The sequence below is a fragment of the Rhinopithecus roxellana genome, chromosome 8 (assembly GCF_007565055.1).
Source record: "Rhinopithecus roxellana isolate Shanxi Qingling chromosome 8, ASM756505v1, whole genome shotgun sequence".
In the NCBI taxonomy this organism is placed as follows: Eukaryota; Metazoa; Chordata; class Mammalia; order Primates; family Cercopithecidae; genus Rhinopithecus; species Rhinopithecus roxellana.
In genome coordinates this window covers 87,265,888-87,282,882 of record NC_044556.1, presented here as the reverse complement: position 1 = coordinate 87,282,882, position 16,995 = coordinate 87,265,888, and the positions used below count along the sequence as shown (strand labels likewise).

At 47.4% G+C, this 16,995-nt stretch overlaps 1 protein-coding gene and 1 non-coding gene across 3 annotated transcripts; both read right to left on the bottom strand.

Annotated features, from left to right (window-relative positions):
• Nucleotides 1-661: 661 nt before the first annotated feature.
• DEGS1 (delta 4-desaturase, sphingolipid 1) lies at nt 662-11,836 on the bottom strand. Of its 2 annotated transcripts, none has more exons than XM_010382259.2 (3): nt 11,589-11,836; nt 3,783-4,525; nt 662-1,486 (listed from the first exon to the last, which is right to left on the bottom strand). In XM_010382259.2, exons 1-3 carry the CDS (start codon nt 11,668-11,670, stop codon nt 1,340-1,342), a joined length of 972 nt encoding a protein of 323 aa, XP_010380561.1. In that variant the 5' UTR covers nt 11,671-11,836; the 3' UTR covers nt 662-1,339. The 2 variants fall into 2 exon arrangements, with proteins under 2 accessions (XP_010380561.1, XP_030792475.1); XM_030936615.1 differs by lacking the exon at nt 11,589-11,836 and adding an exon at nt 11,216-11,367.
• A 4,667-nt stretch (nt 11,837-16,503) lies between these two features.
• On the bottom strand, nt 16,504-16,629 carry LOC115899423. The gene has a single exon (XR_004059131.1). It is a non-coding gene; the product is annotated as a small nucleolar RNA SNORA72 (small nucleolar RNA).
• Nucleotides 16,630-16,995: the final 366 nt, after the last annotated feature.

Here is a 16,995-nt window from a genome sequence, read left to right as displayed (position 1 = left end):
AAAGTCTTTATCAATTGAGCAGTTTCTAATGTGAGAGTCAACACATCTGAAACATGAAGTTGAATGGTGGAAATTCAGTAAGTACTTTATTTATGAGTAAGGCTGTACAGGATTCAACAGTGTCTAATTCGAGTCCCATATATGATAGCTAAATTTTTTTTTTTTGAGGCGGAGTCTCGCTCTGTCACCCGGACTGGAGTGCAGTGGCCAGATCTCAGCTCACTGCAAGCTCCGCCTCCCGGGTTTACGCCATTCTCCTGCCTCAGCCTCCCGAGTAGCTGGGACTACAGGCGCCCGCCACCTCGCCCGGCTATTTTTGTATTTTTAGTAGAGATGGGTTTCACCGTGTTAGCCAGGATGGTCTCGATCTCCTGACCTCGTGATCCGCCCGTCTCGGCCTCCCAAAGTGCTGGGATTACAGGCTTGAGCCACCGCGCCCGGCCATGATAGCTAAAATTTTTAAATGAGCAATTCAGCTTATGGTGAAATATATTTTCATTCCATCTTTTATGCTATATCGTATCTCAGGCTTTTTAAAAATTATTTTTGAGATAAAATTTTAAAGTTCCCCCGTACCCAGGTTACCATATTATAAAGATAGTGAAATACAAAAATGTAATAAAGATAGTGAAATACAAAAATGTAACAAATACTAACACACTGTGATTAATAGCTGTTTATTAGCTTTTTAATAAAGCAGAACTTTATAGTGAAATAAACTAGAAATAGCTTTTTATTTTTTATATATATTTATTTTTGAGATGGGGTCTTGCTGTGTTGCCCAGGCTGGAGTACAGTGGCACAATCTTGGCTCACGGCAGCCTCTGCCTTCGCCTCCTGGGTTCAAGCAATTCTCCCACCTCAGCCTCCCATGTAGCTGGGATTACAGGCATGCGCTGCCATGCCCAGCTAATTTTTGCATTTTTAGTAGAGACGGGGTTTCACCATGTTGGCCAGGCTGGTCTCAAACTCCTGACCTCAGGTGATCCACCCACCTTGGCCTCCCAAAGTGCTGGGATTACAGGCATGAGCCACCGTGCCCAGCGAAATAGCTTTTTAAAAGCTTTTAAAATGATATGCTTATAAAATGACAGACATGAGTGAAACATCCTCAATGACGATAATACACAAGTCACAAGTTTCCTGTGAGTGAAGCCCAGCGGTATAGAGTCAGGCTGACTGTTTAAAAGCCAGATTCATTTCTTGATATCACTGAACTCTTACTCTGAAATTGTGCCAGGGGAGCTTCTAAGCATCCCTGGTCTCAAGTTTAATAATGCAAAACTTCCACTTTATCATCTAAAGTTTCGGAAAGGAATCCCTTTGGCACTAATGATATCTACTCCAGCACCATCTCTCCTTTTTGGTGCCTCTTCATTCTTGAGTAGGGACTTATTGTATCATCCATCACAAAATCATACAGTACTTTTATCCAGGAATTGTAGTGGGGGAGGTTGTCATAGTATTCAGCTGCTATTTTCCTCACCTAGAAGGGAAAAAAATACAGCAAGATGAAAAATGAGTATTACTGGGTTCTTTCAAAGATGACTGATGAATGGTTGATACAAACACTGAGAAGGGAAACCATGAGACCTGCCTCCCTCCTCTCTCTTAAAAAAATAAAAGCAGCAGCAGCAGCCGCAGCCGCAGCAGCAGCAGAGGGAATTCTAAACAAAAAGCAGTCTACATTTCAGCAGCAGTTGAATACACTCGACCCTCTAGGACTCTCTTCCATCACGTTCCAATGGACTAAATTCCTGGCTTATTTGTAAAATTAACAACAAATACATGCAACTAGATTAACTTGATATTATTAAAGAATGTACTGCATGGATGACACCGTAGAATATAAAAGCAACATCTGATCCCTGCCATCCAGGAACTTACAAATACTTACAAATAAATTGTGGCATGCTAATTAGATAGAAATTAAGCAGTTGGCTGGGGGTGGTGGCTCACAAATGTAATCCCAGGGCTTTGGGAAGCCAAGGCGGGTGAATCACCTGAGGTCAAGAGTTCAAGACCAGCCTGACCAATATGGTGAAACCCCATCTCTACTAAAAATAACAAAAAAGGCCGGGTGCGGTGGCTCAAGCCTGTAATCCCAGCACTTTGGGAGGCCGAGACGGGCGGATCACAAGGTCAGGAGATCGAGACCATCCTGGCTAACATGGTGAAACCCCGTCTCTAATAAAAAATACAAAAACTAGCCGGGCGAGGTGGCGGGCGCCTGTAGTCCCAGCTACTCGGGAGGCTGAGGCAGGAGAATGGCGTGAACCCGGGAGGCACAGCTTGCAGTGAGCTGAGATCCAGCCACTGCACTCCAGCCTGGGTGACAGAGCGAGACCCCGTCTCAGGAAAAAAAAAAAAAAAAAAAAAAAAAAATCAGCCAGACACGGTGGCATGCGCCTGCAGTCCCAGCAACTCAAGAGGCTGAGACAGGAGAATTGCGTGAACCCGGGAGGTGGAGGTTGCAGTGAGCTGAGATTGTGCCACTGCACTCCAGCCTGGGTGACAGACTCCACCTCAAAAAAAAAAAAAGGTAAGCTTTATCAAGTATGCAATTCTGCCATCTCAAGTTAAAAATGTCGCTACATCTCAAGTTAAATAACTATCTGGATGGGCACAGTGGCTCGTAAGTATAATCCCAGCATTTTGGAAGGCAGGAGAATCATTTGAGCCCAGGAATTTGAGACCAGCCTGGGAAACACAGGGAAACCCCATCTCTCTTTTTTTTTGAGACGGAGTTTCGCTCTGTCACCCAGGCTGGAGCGCAGTGAAACAATCTTGGCTCACTGCAACCTCTGCTGTCAGGGTTCAAGCGATTCTCCCGCCTCAGCCTCCCGATTACATATAGGTGCCTGCCACCATGCCCAACTGATTTTTTTGTATTTTTAGTAGAGACAGGGTTTCACTATGTTGGCCAGGTTGGTCTCAAACTCCTGACCTCAGATGATCCACTCACCAAGGCCTCCCAAAGTGCTGGGATTACAGGTGTGAGCCACTGCACCCATCCAGGAAACCCCATCTCTACAAAAACATTTAAAAATTTAAATAAACCATTTGGAGGATTAAAAGAAATTATTTTAAAAATTAGCCTGTCATAGCATGTGCCTGTAGTCCTAGCTACTTGGGAGGCTGAGGCAGGAGGATCACTTGAATCCAGGAGTTTGAGACCAGCCTGAGCAACATAGCAAGACTCTGCCTCTACAAAAAGTAAAAAATTAGCCATGCGGGGTGGCACGTGCCTGTAGTCCTGCCTACTCAGGAGGCTGAGGTGGGATGATCGTTTGAACCCAGGAGTTGAGGCTGCAGTGAGCTATCGCACCACTGCACTCTAGCCTAGGTGACAGGGCAAGACCCTGTCTCTAAAAAAAAAAATTAAAAATAAATCCTAAGTGTAACCACTAAGCTTAAGGACCCAAGAGTGAACCCTTTGTAAAATTAGGCTGGAAGATGCAGTATTTATATTCTTGCTTTTTTTTTTTTTTTTTTTTTTTTTTTTTTTTTTTTATGAGCAGCTTGGACTGACAAATTACTAGCCTGGCCAACATGGTGAAACTCCATCTAAAAATACAAAATCAGCTGGGCATGGTGGCATGCGCCTGTAATCCCAACTACCTGGGAGACTGAGGCACGAGAATCGCTTGAACCTAGGAGGTGGAGGTTACAGTAAGCCGAGATCGTGCCACTGCACTCCAGCCTGGGTGACTCAGCAAGACACAGTCTCAAAAAACAAATAAAAAAATGAAATTAGAATATGTATCAAATCCTTTACTTACCAGTGGAAGGCTTTTTCCAGGAATGTTGGGGAAGTCATGATGTTCATTATGATAACCTACATTGAAGGTAAATAAATTCAGAGGCCCATAATATGAGTAAGTTTCGTGACCCTTTAAGAACATGTAATGCTCAGCTATAAAATGTCCAGAAATCGGGTGCAAACCCAGGCCAAGTAAAGATGCTGCCAACATGTAGACTAAAGATTTAACTCCCAAAAAGTAATAAATTAAAATGTCAAATGTGACCTGGGCCCCGATATTGATAACTTCCAAATAAGTAATTGGTTTGGGGTTGATGAACAGAGGTCGAAAGGCATAGAAGAGAGGCTGAAGAATAACCCATATAAACTTTCTGAAAGTGGTACAGAAGAACCAGCCCTCAAAATCGGTAGGAATATCTACATCGACGCCATCAGCTCCAAGGTACCGATGATGATCCATGTGATATCTCTTAAAGGAAATTGAATATGGAATCCCAATAGGAAGATTAGCAAACATTCCAAACCAGCGATTCCACATTGCTTTGCAGTTGCCAAAGGCAGCATTGTGGGAAATCTCATGAATAGCCAGAGTCATTGAGTGGTTAATGCAACTGCCAAACACATAGGCCCCAAATATGACCCATTTCCAGTCCAAGTCTTTTACTATGTAAAATGCAGCCAACTGGGTGAGAAACATCATAATTATAATCCATATCAAATTGGGATCAGGTTTCATCAAGGACTTTATCTCTGGATACTTTGCTGTAAAGAAAAAACAAAAAAACAGGAACTAAGAAAAGTATATAATAGTTTAGCAATTATAATTAAATTAACACTCATTAAACTAACACATTAAATTTGTTCTGCAAATAATATTCCCTTTACTAGAGACTTTAGTTAATACTAAAAACACAGGGAAGGATTCTACTAGTAAAGTTACGAAATATGTCACAAACATTTGCAAATTTATGCAGGAAAAATTAGCCTCAAACTTTTAGAAGTTCCACATTTTTTGTATTAAAATGTGTGTTATTTCTGTGTTTAGACAGAGGTACAGCATTCTTACCTTATATAAAACAATTAAATTAACACATCTGACAAAGGATAGAATATAATATGCATTTTGTAGTTACCCTAAAATCATGGAACTGGTATTCACAGTCCTCTCAGACAAATCAACATGCTCCAAGTAATTCTGTACTGAATTTTCCCAAAGTTGTAATAGTATATAAAAACCAATACTACAGGCTGCCAATATAAACAGGGAAAGAACAGTCCTTTCAACAAATGGTGCCACAACAACTTGTTAGCAACAGGCAAAAGAATGGATTCGGACCCCTACCTCACACCATACACAAAAATGAACTCAAAACAGATCACAGACCCAAATTTATAAGAAAACTATAGGCCGGGCGCGGTGGCTCAAGCCTGTAATCCCAGCACTTTGGGAGGCCGAGACGGGCGGATCACGAGGTCAGGAGATTGAGACCATCCTGGCTAACACGGTGAAACCCCGTCTCTACTAAAAAATACGAAAAAAGCTAGCTGGGTGAGGTGGTGAGCACCTGTAGTCCCAGCTACTCGGGAGGCTGAGGCGGGAGAATGGCCTAAACCCGGGAGGCGGAGCTTGCAGTGAGCCGAGATGGTGCCACTGCACTCCAGCCTGGGCAACAGAGCGAGACTCCGTCTCAAAAAAAAAAAAAGAAAAAGAAAACTATAAAACTCTGATAAGAAAACAAATAAATCTTCATGGCCTTTGTGGTTCCTCAGATACTATAACAAGCACAAGTGACAAAAGAAAACAGAGAAATTGGACTGCATCCAAAACTTTTCTGTTGCAAATAATACTGTCAAGAAAGTGAAAAGATAATCCACAGAAGCGGGGTTATGTTTGCAAATCATGTATCTCATAAGGGACCTATATCCAGAATATATGAAGAACTCTTACAACTAATGATCCAATTAAAAAATGGGCGAAGGATCTCAAAAGACATTTCTCCAAAAGATATGGAAACAGTCAAGAAACACAGGAAAGATGCTCAACATCGTTAGTCATTAGGAAAGTGCAAACTGAAACCATAGATACCACTTCACACTCACTAGGATGACTATAATAAAAAAAAGGTAGGTAAAAACAAGGATGTGGAGAAATTAGAACCCTCATACTCTGCTGGTGGGAATGTAAAATGGTGCAGCTGCTTTGGAAAACTGTAGAGCAGTTCCTCAAAATGTTGAACACCTGGTATATCCATACAAAGGAGTATTATTCAGCCACAAAAAGGAATGACATACTGACACGTGCTACAACACAAATGAACCTTAAAATATTTATATTTAGAAACGGGGTCTACCTCTGTCACTCAGGCTGAAGTACAGTGGTGCCATCATAGCTCACTACAGCCTCAAACTCCTGGACTCAAGTGATCCTCCTGCCTTAGTCACCCTAGTAGCTGGGACTACAGGATCATGCCACTGTGCCCAGCTAAAATCTTATGCTAATGGCTGGGTGCAGTGGCTCACACCTATAATGCCAGCACTCTGAGAGGCCAAGGCAGGAGGATCGCTTCAGCCCAGGAATTCAAGATCAGCCTGGGCAACATAACAGGACCCTGTCTCTAAAAAAAAAAAAAAAAAAAAAAATTAAAAATTAAAAAATGTTACATTATGCTAAGTGAAAGCCAATCATAAAAGATCATGTATTTTATGATTTCATGTATATGAAATGTCCAGAATCAGCAAATCTATAGACTACAAAGTAAATTAGTGGTTATCTAGGTAGAAGTAGGAGATATGAGGGACTGCTAATGAGTATAGGGTTTCTTTTTGTGATGATGAAATGTTCTAAAGTTACATGGTGGTGACAGCTGCATAACTCTGTGAATATACCAAAAAAACACTGAACTGTACACTTTAAATGAATAAATCATGATAGATGAATTATAATCTCAACAAAGCTATTGGCCAGCTGCTGTGGCTCACACCATTAATCCCAGCACTTTGGGAGGCTGAGGCATGAAGACTGCCTGAGGCCTGGTGTTCAAGATCAGCCTGGGCAACAGAGACTATTTCTACCAAAAATTAAAAAAATTAGCTGAGGTGAGGTGGCACAAGCCTGTAGTCCCAGCTACTTGGGGCGCTGAAGTGGGAGCATCACTTGAGCCCAAGAATTTAGGCTGTACTCCAGCCTGGGCAACACAGTGAGACTCTGTCTCAAAAAATAAAACATTAAAAAACTGTATCACTGAGAAAGCACAGCAGTGAAGGACGCATTTCTTGTGATTTATTCTTTTTTTTCAGACGGAGTCTCGCTCTGTTGCCCAGGCTGGAGTGCAATGGTGCGATCTCGGCTCACTGTAACCTCTGCCTCTTGGGTTCAAGCAATTCTCCTGCCTCAGCCTTCCCAGTAGCTGGGATTACAGGCGCCCGCCACCAAGCCCAGCTAATTTTTGTATTTTTAATAGAGACGGGGTTTCACCATGTTGGCCAGGCTGGTTTTGAACTCCTTACCTCAGGTGACCTGCCCGCCTCAGCCACCCAAGGGCTGGGATTACAGCCATGAGCCACCCAGTCCAGCTCATCCTAATTTCAAAGAGATACCTTATAAATGAACTTTTAATGTGAACTCTAAATGTAAACTTAAAGTGTACAAATGCTGGTTGTTCTATCAGGCCCCTTCCCTCCCCTGCCAAAAAACTGAACACTTTCAGAAAGATCTCTTTTTATTTTTATTTTTTGAGACAGAGTCTTGCTCTGTCACCCAGGCTGGAGTGCAGTGGCCGGATCTCAGCTCACTGCAAGCTTCTCCTCTCAGGTTCATGCCATTCTCCTGCCTCAGCCTCCCAAGTAGCTGGGACTACAGGTGCCCGCCACCTCGCCCGGCTAGTTTTTTGTATTTTTTAGTAGAGACAGGGTTTCATCGTGTTAGCCAGGATGGTCTCGATCTCCTGACCTCGTGATCCACCCGTCTCGGCCTCCCAAAGTGCTGGGATTACAGGCTTGAGCCACCGCGCCCGGCCATAAGATCTCTTATCATTTGTGTATAATTTAAACAAATCTAAAGATTCTTCTCTTTCTACAGGTTATTCCATCTCCCACCCTGAAACGGAACACTGGTATTTACACCTGCATGGAAAACATACTTTCATTGAGAAATACGTAGTCCTTTTACTTTCCAAGTGAAATGGCTCAGTGATAAGTTTGTGGAGGAAAAAAGGCTCAGTGTGAGGTATTAATCAGCACCTTCTTACTTCCTTCATCTCTTTTTTTTTTGAGACAGTCTCACTCTTTTGCCCAGGCTGGAATGCAGTGAGGCAATCACAGCTCACTGCAGCCTCTACCTCCCCAGCTCAAGTGATCCTCCCACCTCAGCCTTTTGAGTAGCTGGAACCATAGGCACATGCCACCATGCCCCACTAATTAAATTTTTTTTTTTTTTTTAGAGAGAGGGAAAGGTTTCACCATGTTGCCCAGGTTGGTCTCAAACTCCTGAGTTCAAGTGTTCCTCTCGCCTCAGCCTTCTGAGTAGCACAACACAGGCATGCACGCCTAGCTAATTTTTTAATTTTTCATGGAGATGGGGCTGTTCTGAACTGGCCTCAAGAGAACTTCTTGCCTCAGCTTCTCAAAGCGCTAGGATTAAAGGCAAAAGCCACCACACCCGTCCTGATTTTCAGAATATTAAATAGCTCAGCTTCAGTATTCCAGAGTTGGTTTTTACACAGGTAGGACACCAGATTATTCCTATGTAACGTGTAGACAAGGCATTGATAAAACGTATCATATGTGGCCTGGCAGGGTGGCTCATGCCTGTAATCCCAGCACTTTGGGAGGCCATGGCAGGCAGATCATCAGAGGTCAGGAGTTCGAGACCAGCCTGGCCAATGTGGCAAAACCGTGTCTCTACTAAAAATAAAAATAGAAAAACTTAGCCAGGTGTGGTGGCAGGCATCTGTAATTCCAGCTACTCGTGAGGCTGGGGCAGGCAGAACTGCTTGAACCCGGGAGGCAGAGTTTGCAGTGAGCCGAGATTGGGTCACTGCACTCCAGCCTGGGTGACAGAATGAGACTCCGTCTCAAAAAAAAAAAAAAAAAAGTATCATGCTATCTCATATCAAGCATGTGTAGGTGATTTGCCAAACAAATTACTACTGGCAGGCTGAGGTATGCCCATCACTTGAGCCCAGGCTGCCGTGATCATCATGCTTGTGAACAGCCACTGCACTCCAACTTAAGCAACAAAGCAAGACCCTGTCTGTAATGGAGCGTAGGGGAGGAGGAAGGAAAGGAGGAAGGAGATTCAAGAATCGAAATTTGGCCGGGCGCGGTGGCTCAAGCCTGTAATCCCAGCACTTTGGGAGGCCGAGACGGGCGGATCACGAGGTCAGGAGATCGAGACCACCCGGGCTAACACGGTGAAACCCCGTCTCTACTAAAAATACAAAAACTAGCCGGGCGAGGTGGCGGGCGCCTGTAGTCCCAGCTACTTGGGAGGCTGAGGCAGGAGAATGGCGTAAACCCGGGAGGCGGAGCTTGCAGTGAGCTGAGATCCGGCCACTGCACTCCAGCCTGGGCGACAGAGCGAGACTCCGCCTCAAAAAAAAAAAAAAAAAAAAAAGAATCGAAATTTACCGGGTGCAGGGGCTTACGCCTTTAAAATCCCAGCACTTTGGGAGGCCAAAGCGGACGGACTGCTTGAGCCCAGGAGTTCAAGACCAGCCTGGGCAACACGGAGAAACCCATCTCTACAAAAAAACAGAAAAATCAATCGGGCATAGTGGTATGCGCTTGTGGTCCCAGCTACTCGCTTTTTCTTTTCACTGGGCAAATGAATGTTGAGAAGAAAATCTAATGAAATACTGTATATAAGAAATAATGTCTCATGTTCAACTCACTGTTTCCTCAATTTAAAAAAATTTTGCGCGCGTGTGTAAATGGGGGTCTCACTGTGTTGCTCAGGATGGTCTCAACTCCTGGGCTGAAGCGATCCTCCCGCTTCGGCCTCCCAAAGTGCTGGGATTACAGGCCTGAGCTACCGTGACCATGGTCTCAACTCCTGGGCGGAAGCAACCCTCCCACCTCGGCCTCCCAAAGTGCTGGGATTACAGGCCTGAGCTACCGTTTCCTCAATTTTTGAAGAAACAGCATAGGTTAAAAAGCTCGTGATCGGCCGGGCACGGTGGCTCACGCCTGTAATCCCAGTACTTTGGAAGGCTGAGGTGGGCGGATCACAAGGTTAGGAGATCGAGACCATCCTGGCTAAAACGGCCCCGTCTCCACTAAAAATATAAAAAATCAGCCGGGTGTGGCTGCGTGCGCCTTTAGTCCCAGTTACTCGGGACGCTGAGGCAGGAGGATGGCGTGAACCTGGGAGGCGGAGATTGCAGTGAGCTGAAATCGCGCCACTGCACTCCAGCCTGGGTGACACAACGAGACTCTGTCTCAAAAAAAAAAAAAAAAAAAAAGGAAGCTCATGCTCTGGCCGAGCACGGTAGTTCACGCCTATAATCCCAGCACTTTGGGAGGCCAGATCGATCACCTGAGGTCAGGAGTTCGAGACAAGACTGGCCAACATGGTGAAACGCTGTCTCTACTAAAAAAAATACAAAAGTTAGCCAGGCGTGGTGGTGGGCACCTGTAATCCCAGCTACTCAGGAGGCTGAGGCAGGAGAATCTCTTGAACCCAGGAGGCAGATGTTGCAGCGAGTAGAGATCTCCCCACTGCACTCCAGCCTGAGCAACAGAGCGAGACTCATCTCAAACAAAAAAAAAAAACCAAACACGTGCTCTGGAAGAGGCAACCGAATGCGCATTAGAATCTCTTTAGCATTCAGTCACGCGTTCTTATTTCATTTTTTAAAACAGCGATAATACCAACCTAGTAGAATTACCAGGAGGATGAAATTGGGTAATGTTTGTAAAGCATTCCACGCAATCCCTAGTATATTAGGAGTAGCCTGGGAGAGATGAGGATTCTCTGTGTAACACAGAAAGGCCAAATCCTCTGGAGAGCTAAGTGCTCTCAATAAGCTGTCAGGGCACCAGCAGGCCACGCCACGTATTTTCCCTATTTGGCAAGTCTTCCATTTTCAGTTTTTTCATCCACAAAACCGAGATGGATGAAATATGTCTACGAATCCGCCGTTCTTACGTCCCAGGCTTGTCGTGAGGATCAATGGGACAAGCGGCGGGAAATGATCAGGGCCCATCCAGTCCAAGAAGCCCCAGAGGGCATAGGGAGGGTCGCCGGCCCCCTCCCCGGGCCCGAGGCCGGGACTGCGGCCGCCCCCGCCAGTACTGCCCGCTAGCGCCCGACACCGTGAGCCGGGCTCACGGGTAGGCCCCGGGATGCCGAGGACCACACCCTGCCCCGCACTCGGGCAGCCCTGGCGCCGGCACACGCTCACCTCGGCCTGCTCTGGAGGAGGGGGAGGAGGGAGAGGAAAGGGCGCCCACCTGAGGGCACAGGAATCGTCCAGCGCGAGGATCTAACCCAAAGCTGGCGCAGCCGGGGGCACCCTTCGCCCCAACCGGCCGGCGTGGGCCTGACGGGGACTCCCGCGCTCGGGGACGCGCCTGCGCCTCTTCGCGGAAGGGTCGGAGTTGCGCGGCCCCGAGGACCCGTCCCTCCCCCGCGCCTCGCCTAGCCTCTCCCGCGCTGACCCGCGGGCTGGCGGCCCCAGCGGCCCCAGCGGCGGCGGGACGCGGCGGGGAGCGGGCTGCTAACGGGCCTCCGGCGCCCACGGCCGCGCAGGGCCCGCGAGGGGAGAGCGCGCCCCGGCGCCGGGAGGCCGCGCACGCACATAACGGGGCGCCCGCTGGCCCTCACCCAGGATCTCCCGGCGCCGGTCGGCGTGGGGCTGGTCGGTGTAGACCCACTCGAAGTCTTCCCGCGACACGCGGCTCCCCATGGCGGCGGCGGTGGCTCGCAGGCTCGCTGTCGGCTCTTGCTCCTAGCCGGCTCCTTAGAGGTGGCTGCGGCGGCTTCCCGACTCGTGTGGTGTCGGCCGACTGCGGCGGAGCGCGGAGGAGACGGAGGCGTGGGCGGAGTCCCGAGGCCCCGCCCCTCGCGGCCCGCCCGCCTCGCTGGGTGGAGGGCGCGTGGCGCTCCCGGGCCTCAGTGCGGTGCTGGCTCTCAGCAATTCTGGGACGCTGGGTTCTGAGTTTTGGTGACTTGGCCACCAGCCAGGATGCCGCGTTCTTGCGAGTGCCCGCCCCTGAGGCCTGCTGCGCCGGAGCCCGGAGAAGATGCAAAAGGAAGGAAAGGTCTAAAGTGAGATAAACCTGCCGCCTTAGCGCCTCCGCGAGCGGAGCACCGGGCACGGCTGCGATCACACCAAGTCTGGAGGTGCCAGAGCCCTTCTTAAATGGCAGCTGGCCTAAATTTTGTTTAATTTTTAAAAGCAAATTAGCCATTGAGTCATATTTCGCTGCCTTCTGGAAATAATGCCTCAGGGAAAAAATGCAGAGTGCGTGACAATTAAAAGCTAATCAAATAAAACACCATTGTTAAGAGGGGGAGATGATAAGGGATTTGTTGTTGTGCTTGAATTATTCTAGAGTGACCATGTTTGTGAAGAGATGATTGCTCAACCTTTCATCTATCTGTCGCAGAAGTAATCAACCACAACCTCTTCCTGAAAGAAATGTTTTGAAACCAAACTAATTTTGTTTCAACATTAGTTACCACGTCTACATCAAAGAGCAACTTAAAGATTACAAAAAGAAGATAACCAAAGCGGGTGTGCCTCCTAATCAACATGCTGTGCACGCACACACAGCACACACACACACACACACACACACAAATCTTATCAAGCCCCTAGATCTGACTGCTAATTTATTGAAAATAGAAAGGACATTTGGCCGCGTGCATTGGCTCACGCCTGTAATCCCAGCACTCTGAGAGGCCGAGGCGGGTCCATCACCTGAGGTCGGGAGTTCGAGAGCAGCCTGAGCAGTAGGGTGAAACCCCGTCTCTACTAAAAATATAAAAATCAGCTGGGCGTGGTGGCAGGCGCCTGTAATCCCAGCTACTCAGGAAGCTGAGGCAGGAGAATCGCTCGAACTGGGAGGCAGAGGTTGTAGTGAGCTGAGATGGAGCCACTGCACTCCAGCCTGGGCGACAGACCGAGACTCCTTCTCAAGAATAAAAAGAAAATAAAATAGAAAGGACAAAGAAATGTGTTAAACTAGGCCACGGGGATGAAACTAGCAAGATCCAACTCTGGGAGACTCTATGTAGGACAGTGTCTGGGTTCTGTAATAAATAAAATTCAAGGAAAAAAAAAGAGAAGAGAAACCTATACATTAAAAGGAGTTCAAAAGACATACAAACCAATTGCATGTGTTGACCTTATTTAGATTCGGATTGAAATAGTTTTAAAACATTGACATGAAATAATTGAACTCAAATATCAATTGGATATGTGATGACATTAAGGAATTATCAATCTTTTTTTTTTTTTTTTTTTTTTTTTTGAGACGGAGTCTCGCTCTGTCACCCGGGCTGGAGTGCAGTGGCCGGTTCTCAGCTCACTGCAAGCTCCGCCTCCCGGGTTTACTGCCATTCTCCTGCCTCAGCCTCCCAGTAGCTGGGACTACAGGCGCCCGCCACCTCGCCCGGCTAGTTTTTTGTATTTTTTAGTAGAGACGGGGTTTCACCGTGTTAGCCAGGATGGTCTCGATCTCCTGACCTCGTGATCCGCCCAGCTTGGCCTCCCAAAGTGCTGGGATTACAGGCTTGAGCCACCGCGCCCGGCCAATTATCAATTTCTTAAGTGTGATAATAGTATTATGTTTATAGTGGGTTTTATTTTTTTGAGATAGAGTCTTGCTCTGTTGCCCAGGCTGGAGTGCAGTGGTGGCCTCATGTCTCACTTCAGCCTTGACCTGAGCTTAAGCCATCCTCCCACCTCAGCCTCCCGAGGAGCTGGGATCACAGGCGTGCACCACCATGCCTGGAATTTTTTGGTAGAATCAGGGCCTCACCTTGTTGCCCAGGTTGATCTCAAGCTCTTGGGCTCAAGTGATCTCAAAGTATTGGGATCACAGGCATGAGCTACCACATCTAACCCCAGGAGCATCATTAGTAAATCCCTAAGACCTGCTCAGTACATTCACGTCTGAGACAGAGAGGGCCAGCAAGGCTGAGGCATCTAGCAGAGAAGGCTCTGAGAGCAGAGGGGAGACAAAACAGTGACACCTGGAGTGGAGGCCTGAAGGCTCATCAGAGCCCAGCAAGGGTCATGTCTGCAGGGCATGCTAGCAAATGCGGGGCTGGGACAGCCTCGGGAGGGTCCCAGTGTCGAAAAAGGAGTAGGATTTGACGATGGATAGATACACAGGTCTGATCATGCAGGAGCTTTTCAGTTGTTAATGACATGGTGGAGGAGAAAGAAAGGTGGGGAGAGTCACCTGGAAAAGGACAGCTTTGTATTTGCCAAGTTTCATCTGGATTGGCAGATGGCACATGAAGCTGATAATTGGACTCAACTGAGGAGGAAGTTTTCAGGTGCTGACAAGTAAATGCATCCCTGCAGTTCAGAACGCAGTTGCTATCACAGGCATGTGTGAACTGGCACACCAGTCCAAAAGCAGGCCAGGTGCTCGTGTCTGTATTCTGAGCACTTTGGGAGGCCGAGGTAGGGGGATCACTTGAGGGCAGGGGTTAGGGACAAACCTGGGCAAAATGGCGAAAACCCACCTCTGTACAAAAATACAAAAATTAGGCCAGGTACGGTGGCTCAGGCCTATAATCCCAGCACCTTGGGAGGCCAAAGTGGACGGATCACAAGGTCACGAGATCCAGACTATCCCGGCTAACACGGTGAAACCCTGTCTCTACTAAAAATACAAATAGCCGGGCGCGGTGGCTCAAGCCTGTAATCCCAGCACTTTGGGAGGCCGAGACGGGCGGATCACGAGGTCAGGAGATCGAGACCATCCTGGCTAACACGGTGAAACCCCGTCTCTACTAAAAAAAAAAAAAAAAACTAGTCGGGCGAGGTGGCGGGCGCCTGTAGTCCCAGCTACTTGGGAGGCTGAGGCAGGAGAATGGCGTAAACGCGGAAGGCGGAGCTTGCAGTGAGCTGAGATCCGGCCCCTGCACTCCAGCCTGGGTGATAAAGCGAGACTCTGTCTCAAAAAGGAAAAAAAAAAAAAAAAATACAAATAATTAGCCAGGCATGGCGGCGGATGCCTGTAGTCCCAGCTACTTGGGGGGCTGAGACAGGAGAATGGCATGAACCCGGGAGACGGAGTTTGCAGTGAGCCAAGATCGTGCCACTGAACTCCAGCCTGAGCGACAGAGCCAAACTCCCTATCAAAAAAAAAAAAAAATTAACTGGACGTCGTGGCCCATGCTTGTGGTCCCACCTATTGGTGAGGCTGAGGTGGGAAGATTGCTTGAGCCCAGGAGGTCGAAGCTTCAGTGAGCTGAGAAATGAGCTGAGATTGTGGCACTGCACTCTAGCCTGTGTGACAGAGTGAGGCTTTGTCTCAAAAACATTAAAAAATAAATAAATAAAAGGAAAAACAAAGAAAAATGCAGAGTTTGAAAAAAAATGTGGATTTGGACATACCTTTTTTTTTTTTTTTTTTTTTTTTTTTTTTGAGATGGAGTCTCACTGTCACCCAGTCTGGAGTGCAGTGGCCGGATCTCAGCTCACTGCAAGCTCCGCCTCCCAGGTTCACGCCATTCTCCTGCCTCAGCCTCCTGAGCAGCTGGGACTACAGGCGCCCGCCACCATGCCCGGCTAGTTTTTTGTATTTTTTAGTAGAGACGGGGTTTCACCATGTTAGCCAGGATGGTCTCGATCTCCTGACCTCGTGATCCGCCCATCTCAGCCTCCCAAAGTGCTGGGATTACAGGCTTGAGCCACCGCGCCCGGCCCCCCCCTTTTTTTTTTTCAGACAGAGTTGTCCTCTGTTGCCCAGGCTGGAGTGCAGTGTCGCGATCTCGGCTCACTGCAACCTCTGCCTCCTGGGTTCAAGCGATTCTCCTGCCTCACCCTCCTGAGTAGCGGGATTACAGGCGTGTGCCACCACATCCAGTTACTTTTTGTATTTTTAGTAGAGACGGGGTTTCACCATGTTGGCCAGGTTGGTCTTGAACTCCTGACCTCAAGTGATCTGCCCACCTTGGCCTCCCAAAGTGCTGGGATTACAGGCATGAGCACCACACCTGGCTTGGACATTCTTTTTTTAAAAAAAGTTACGATTCATTTAATAGCAACTGGTAATCATGAAATTTTCTTATTTTGTTTATACCTTCTTTAAACAAGAGTCTGCAAATTAGCACTGATCTTTTGCAAAACTCATTACATGTACTGCCGTTTTTCTTTTCTTTTCTTTTTTTTTTTTTTTTTGAGGCAGAATCTCGCTCTGTCGCCCAGACTGGAGTGCAGTGGCTGGATCTCGGCTCACTGCAAGCTCCGCCTCCTGGGTTCATGCCATTCTCCTGCCTCAGCCTCCCGAGTAGCTGGGACTACAGGCGCCCGCCACCTCGCCTGGCTAGTTTTTTGTATTTCTTAGTAGAGACGGGGTTTCACCGCGTTAGCCAGGATGGTCTCCATCTCCTGACCTCGTGATCCGCCCGCCTCAGCCTCCCAAAGTGCTGGGATTACAGGCTTGAGCCACCGCGCCCGGCCTGTACTGCCGTTTTTCTTAAGGTTGACCAAAGATAACCTAGAATTACAGCCGTTACATAATCACACGAAATGATTATGTATTAATCAGACCTGGTTTATCACCAGCATTTATAAAAACAGACGTAAGGAAAGAACTTGGTCTAGGGACACATGCATGGTCTTAATATAGCAAATGTTTAGCCTGTCCTGTCCTGACTATTACAAAATCAAGTTTGACATTCTAAAGTAAACTATTTTAGCTACAGGATTGTAGTGGGCATTGATAACTATTTTAATGATGTCTAGGCATGCTTCTTTAATTTGGACTTTTAAAAGTTCTTAATGTGTATGCGTAACAAAAAAGTAAGCTAAGAAGTATAGCCGGGTGCGGTGGCTCTCACCTGTAATTCCAGCACTTTGGGAGGCCGAGGCAGGTGGATCATGAGGTCAGGAGTTCAAGACCAGCCTGGCCAAGATGGTGAAACCCCGTCTCTACTAAAAATACAAAGGCCGGGCGCGGTGGCTCAAGCCTGTAATCCTAGCACTTTGGGAGGCCGAGACGGGCGGATCACGAGGTCAGGAGATCGAGACCATCCTGGCTAACAC

Bases quoted from the DNA above. Each gene is read 5' to 3' on its own strand.
- DEGS1 (XM_010382259.2), bottom strand. From the start codon at position 11,670: ATGGGGAGCCGCGTGTCGCGGGAAGACTTCGAGTGGGTCTACACCGAC. The intron at 4,526-11,588 runs GTGAGGGCCAGC...TTTTCTTTACAG, and splicing joins CCGGCGCCGGGAGATCCTGG to CAAAGTATCCAGAGATAAAG. The intron at 1,487-3,782 runs GTAAGTAAAGGA...TTTCCCTTCTAG, and splicing joins CTGGAAAAAGCCTTCCACTG to GTGAGGAAAATAGCAGCTGA.